The 6,883-nt window shown below is 44.6% G+C and overlaps 1 protein-coding gene across 1 annotated transcript; it reads right to left on the bottom strand.

The window, feature by feature from the left end:
* Positions 1-354: 354 nt before the first annotated feature.
* ro60 (Ro60, Y RNA binding protein) lies at positions 355-4,146 on the bottom strand (the record flags this gene model as incomplete). The annotated part of the gene is made up of 8 exons (XM_084480828.1): positions 355-507; positions 894-1,040; positions 1,648-1,764; positions 2,372-2,488; positions 2,573-2,710; positions 2,825-2,971; positions 3,146-3,366; positions 3,594-4,146. The coding sequence occupies 8 exons, from the start codon at positions 4,144-4,146 to the stop codon at positions 355-357; spliced, it is 1,593 nt and encodes a 530-aa protein (XP_084336954.1).
* Positions 4,147-6,883: the final 2,737 nt, after the last annotated feature.

Genomic DNA, 6,883 nt, shown 5'->3' with positions numbered 1-6,883 from the left:
ATTAGACTTTAGAACCAAGCCTATAGCATTATATTAGACTTTAGAACCAAGCCAGTAGATTAGATTAGATTAGACCTTTGCCCTTTGAGCCGACTGACCTCATCCATCAAAGTGGAATTTGTTTACAATGATGTTGACAATTAATCAATCAATCAATTAATCTGCACAATTATGCTGCTCCAGTGTAATGGGCCATCTTGTGACTCAGTTAGAAGAACAAACAGAACACATACAGGTTTTGGATTAGTGCTGCTAAGGACACTTTACAATCTACAATGGCGTATTTGTACTCTTTGTGCCAATTGTTTTGAAACATCTATAAACAGGTTTATTAATTCATATGAAGAAAAATGGTCAGATGAGATCCATGGCAAAGTTGCGAATGACTTGAATTGCTCCGGCGTCAAAGCCACAGATATTTAACAAACCAGCGTCCTCTGTGTCTGCAATAGTGTGTCCAATGGCAGTCAGGCCACACATCACCAACTTAGAAAAGGTTCCCCGTTCCTATTGTTCAAAAGAAACACAATCACATATCAAATCACAATGTCTTTCCTCTTAGTGTATCCATAACTTCACTTTGACCCTGCAACTTTACTGACAAAACATAAATAAACATTATATATATATATATATATATATATATATATATATATATATATATATATATATATATATATATATATATATATATACACACACACATATACATACACACCTATATATATATAAGATTTTTTTCACAAATATCTTAAACAACTTACACAAATTGTAATCAAACTCAAAACTGAATCTAACTTCAATCGCTCATCCCAATCAACAGCTGAGTGGACACACTGTAGCCCCGCCCCTCCCCACTCCCTTTGTTTAACAGCCAGTGAAGGCACACCCACCTCTCTGTGCTTTTTGAGGGTCTCCACTGGGCTGGCAGCGAAGGTCCACAGTGGGTTGTTGGTCAACACGACAAACACATCCACAGCCTTCCCCTCCTGCAGGGCCCAGGTGATGGGCAGGGTGCAGTCTGTGGGGCCAGTAGGGCTCTACAACCCATAAGACAGGTACCATGGAAACAGGGTTCACAGCAAAGACACTGACGGTACCTACAGCACTAAGCTCGCTGGTTAGTACTCGGTGGTTAGTACTCGGTGACTGTCAGAGTGAGTCAAAGTGACTGTGTTTGAATCGATCCAGGGCCATTGGGACCAGTGGTTCTCTATTGGCACATTTCCACCGGAGGGTGTGGGTCGGTTCAGTATGCAAAGGTGTGGCACGGTTTGGCGTTTCCACTGCCAAACGTGGGCGTGATCCGGACTGAGCCAAACCGCACCTTCACTACTCCACCAAGCCGCACCAAAGCGAACCGGTGGAAACGAGGCATACGGTTCTCTAGGCTACGTCAATCCCTCCAGGTGCATTGGGACTAGTGGTTCTCTATGGTTCTCTAGGCTACATGTCAATCCCTTCTCCCACTTTGTCTCCAGTGCCTACACTAATAATAATAATAATACCAACAATAATAAAAACAATATATGCATTTTAATATAGTAGTATCAGTAATATATATTTTAGCACTGCGTCTGCATATATACTGAATACATTTAAAAAAAACAACTCATCCATCTATATTGCACAGAACATGTGATTAACCTTAACCAGGTCACACGCCACATCAGCCAGGGACATCTCTGCAGTGATGGAGCATGGAGAAACATCTCCCTCCGCGTACACCAGCACTTGTGTGTCCGCTTCTGTCCTGGAGATAATCTAATGGAAAAAACACCAAGCTGATTTCAAAGCAAAAATTTTAAAAAGAGAGAAAGTGCCAATGGATGAATTCCAACTGGTTGCATGTTTTGGAGGGCTCGAGACAATGCTCAAACTGGTACAGTACGAGTCCATGTGCCCCCCCATATGAATAACAATACACACAAATAATTTACATTTAAATCTTATCACTGTAACTACAACTGCACCTTATCTCTCCTTATCTTTCACCTTATAAATCCACTGAGTTCCATTTTGCTCAGTATTTAATATTATTTAATATGATCCTGGAACTGCTAAGCATGTTATTGTGTATATAGTGTATAGTGTTTGCATATTGTGTATTGTACTGTTTTTAATATCAATATTTGCCCTTACCTCGTGATTGTATTTTTGTATTTCTGATTGTATTGTACCGCTGCTACGATGACCCAATTTCCCCCTGGGGATAAATAAAGTTATCTATCTATCTATCTATCTATCTATCTATCTATCTAACGATATCAAGATAATATATATATAGTACATAGTAATGAATACTGAGTGAGTAGTGAGTAGCAGCAGTAGTACTAGTACTTTAGTACTAGTACTATCAACGGGACCTCACCATCGCGACGGCCGCGGCAGCGACCGCGGTGCTGAGCGCCGTCCCCGGGACCGGGCTGCGCGGCGCGGTGCTCACGTCGACCGCCACCACAAACCTTTTCCCCGTGGGCGCCATGTTCTGAAAACAGGATCACGCGGTCAGGCCTGTCACTCCGGCCCGGGCGGGCCGAGGACGGCGCGGTGCGTTACCAATGACCCCGACCTGCAGGGCCTTGTGGTAGGCCGACTCCATGGCCTCCAGGATGGGGCTGCTGGGCTCCCACCGCGTCTTCCCTCCAGAGCTCTGACGCCTCTTGTAGTTTTCCACGGCCAGCAGAATGTCAAACGGATGGACGTGGGCCTGAACGATTACCGTTCACGCAAAATAAGAGCATGAAATTCAGATGTTAGAATTCTGCGCAACAGCACTTTATTTATTTATTTATTTATTTATTTATTTATTTAAATCTCTTACATTCTTCACAACCTCCGCGTCTTGGATCCGGTTGCAGAACTCTGTCGTGTCCGAGCTCCCTTGCTCCAGAACCTGGTCGGCGGTCATCTTACCCACAATCCTCAGCATGGAGCCAAGAGGCATGTCCTTCAACAAGGCCCTCCAAACCTTTAAAAAGAAAACAATTAGTCATTTGGCATGATTGCCGTAGCATGCGAAAAACACATGGGAAAAAAACAGCATGATTTCAAATGAATATAAAATCCCAAATCACGTAGCAGTGACAGACAGTCGCAGAGGTCTACCACAAAGACGCCCTGATGAGTGACGGGCCGCTCAGACCTTTTTGGACTTGAGGTGGTCGGTCAGCAGCTGCTCCACCTCCAGCCGGTGCTCCTCGATGAGGAGGACCACCTCGTCTTCGTCACAGCGCTGCTTCACCCTCTCCACCGCCGCCAGGTAGGCCAGCAGCCGGACCACCTCCTCCGGGCTCTCCCGGTCCGCGTAGCACGCCTGCACTTCCTTCCATCCTTTCGTTACGTATTTGTTGATCAACACAATCGCTGGAAGCGCAACAAGAAGTACACACTGGTCACTGGGGAGATTTCAAGCAACAAAATAAACAAGAAAATGGAGAAGTTAAAAAATGTAGATAAATGTTAATTCATCAAAACATTGCTGGCAATTGAAGGCCAACAGAAAATGTTGCATTGTAAAGACTCAAACTTTATCAAGTTAGGAATACCATTTCTAACAGACACAGTCTGCTACGTGTCGCTGTGTAACTCACTGTCTTTCGAGGCTTTGGCATGGGAGAGCCTCAGCAGATCCTTGTGGGACCAGCCCGCTCTCTGTTTACATTTGGTTACCGCGGCAGCCAGACGCCAGGCGTCCTGCTGGTTGTACCAGTCGGACACGGCCTTCCTCAGCGCACGGCCCCACATGCCGCACCTCATCCCCCCCATCAGCTCCTTCTTGTACCGGATGAAGGCGAAGAGGTGAGAGGGTTCCCGGCAGACTTCCTTCAGGGCTTTGAATGCGGCCTGTCTGGTCTGCAGCTGGGGGCACTGGGAGCACAGCGCCAGCCCAAAGAGGCACGGGTTAAGACAGGCAACGTGGCCACCTCCCGCAAACCTCGTCACCTCCTCCACCACCTCCCCGCCCCGGCCGTCCTGGAGCAGGGAGAGCAGGGCTCCAGCCTTCTCCATGCGGGGCTGGAACTCTTCTCTGGGGGTGTACGTGTCGCCCTCCGAGCCATAGCACAGGAAGCGGCAGAGTTTGGCCTTGTCGTTCAGCTCCCTTGGAAAGTGGTCCGATTTATCTGGATTTGTTGATGGCTCCATTGAAACACCCAGACTGAAACAGAAATGATTTATGATGGACTTGTCTCGTCGTCAGCAGCTTTCATTTAGGCAATGTAAGATCTCAAAGTTATGAATTCGTTTTTTTTCATTTAATTCTTCTATAAGCACGTTCATGAAAAAAACAACGTAGCAACAAATAAGCTGCCAGCGGTACCTACTGAGCGGCTAATAGAGGGACAGAAATAGCTTCAAGCTGATTACATACGGTCTGATCAAATCCTTTGTACACAACAGTCGGTGCACATGTTAATCCCTATAATGTTATGTTACATTCCCTTAACAAAAGACTACATTTCAACAGATGGCACGAAATAAGTAAGTGATGATGTAACATTCCCACAACAACTACCCGCCCTGTCTGTGCCAACCTGATAGTATGTGCGATTGTACCCCACTCGCAACCACCTGAACCTGGGCATAATGAATGGGCTGTCCCTGGTAGGACTGCGCTACACCGACAGTCTCAGCTTAGCTCTCACGTTTATACGAGGAATATTTCAACAACTCGTTAACACCTCAACCAATCACAATCAATATTAGGATCAGAATTACCTCCATATGTGTGTCTTTGTGATGCTTAGAGACCTTGATGTTGTTTGATCCAATGGTCCGAACCAGTGGGCCTGCCCGGTCCCTAGTGCGCATGTCGGCTCTGCGGAGCCCGGCTGATGATGTAGCATCATGGATAAAGTAAAATTAAATATATCACTGTATTAAGCCCTATTTTATTTATTTATCAGACCAAAAAAGAATAACACATTTGACATTGTAGTGGAGATAAATCGTTTTTAAATTATCTTTATTTTTTATTATTAAGATGTATTAGACCGTTAAGTTTTGGTATATCATAAAAGACAATTCGACCCGTTTAATTCATCACGTTTAATTATCATTATGAATATTTATAAAATATTATCATGTACAACAGTAAGTTTCATGCTATCCACGATTGCAGACACTGATCAATGGCATGACGGCGCGGGAGGAGCGCACAGGCTGGTCTAGGCTGCAGCCTAGGGGCCACGGTGCGCAAGGGGCCCTGGATTGGCCATTTTAAAATAAACGTGATCACTATTGGCCCATAACCAGAATGATTAAAAAGTAAGGAGCTGATAGGGTGGATCATTGTGTAACTCGCTTTGTTACATTTCCCTAACATTAATCCCTAACCCTTTTTTGCCTAAACCAACGGCCAACTACCTTTAAATAGATACAACTTTATTAATCCCCTGTAGGATACATTTGTTTGTTGCCCGGCAGCAGTGGAAAAACACAGGATAAAAAATGCACAACCTAATAAAACAGACAGTATAAACTATATCAATTATAAAAGTGTAAATTATAAAGCGGCTAAGTATGAAGGTATTATTGTAGCAAAAGTCTTGAGCATGCGTACACTAAAGTCACAAATGTGTAACAGTAAAGTTGAAGTCGTAAATATTCATGTTGCATGTGTACACTAAATTCACAAATGTGTAACAGTAAATTTGAAGTCGTAAATACTTTTTCTACCATTGTAATCACAAAATAGGGGCTACGAGTTCACAAGTCCTTTGTTGCAGGTGCACAAATCCTATCCTGTGCATCACAACGAGACATCACAACGAGACATGCACTTGACTTTTGCTACAATCATTGCAGCGCAGTTGGTGCAAAACACATTCGCACACCCGTGTTTCATAATCTGAGAACGTGCACAACATTTGTGCATTCGTAACCCAAATGTGAACTTATGCATCAGAAGTGGCATATCTGTGAAATATTTCCTCACAAATAACATTATATAGATCGCTATGTTCATTTAGCATTTTAATGAGTCCATCGATGCAACTGCTCCAATCTGCTGCTACGAGTCTCAGCTGTTGTTTTTTCCTGCGGGTACTTTTGCAACACGTCTAGGTGGTACATGTGTAGCAAAAGTGATTTGTATCCGTATGACGCAGAGCGTCCGTGGGCGGGACAAAATTGCAGCATAAACCAATGAAAGTCACCGGCAGGGGGTGCACTTTTCAAACTACACTGGGACCTATCCAAGCAAACTCTTACTTTCTGGAGTCTTAAAAGAAGAGAAGAGGGCATCCTACCTACACGACGGAGGTTGGTATCTTACGTCAAATTAAATTACTTAGTTAAACTGAATTGCCCCCAAATAATTGCATCACCATGCCGCAAGTGTCATTCAATGTATTTTGATGGTCGCCATATAATAATATGTATAGGGGCCTAATATAAAAGTTCAGAAACTACTCGGATACTGCGCAGCCTGTGTGATGTTGCCCCCCACCCCGGCCCCCATACCCCCCAAATCGTTCGAAAATAGTTTGGATCCGATATTCAACATTCGTTCATTCATTCGCGGCCGGGGATCGCCGGTCGCAGGAGCGCGCAGCATGCATCCCGTGCATGTGCGCTTCGATTTCACCCCGTTCACCCAAGGCTGAATTAAAAGTACATGTTTTTGTTTTCAACTCATTGATGACAAACATTATAAAAGCATGTAGGCCTACTTTTAATGCTTTGGTTTGCTTTCAGCTTTGGGTGAACGGGGTGAAATAGAAGCGCACATGCACGGGATGAATGCACTGGAAGCAATGCTGCGCGCTCCTGCGGGATCAACATTCGGGGATCCCCGCGAATGTTGAATATCGAATCCTAACTATTTTCGAATGATTTGGGGGGTATGGGGGCGGGGGGGGGGGGGGGGGGGGGGGGGGGG

Source organism: Micromesistius poutassou (genome assembly GCF_964030765.1).
Source record: "Micromesistius poutassou genome assembly, chromosome: 16".
Taxonomy (NCBI): domain Eukaryota; kingdom Metazoa; phylum Chordata; class Actinopteri; order Gadiformes; family Gadidae; genus Micromesistius; species Micromesistius poutassou.
This window is presented reverse-complemented; position numbering and strand designations above follow the sequence as displayed.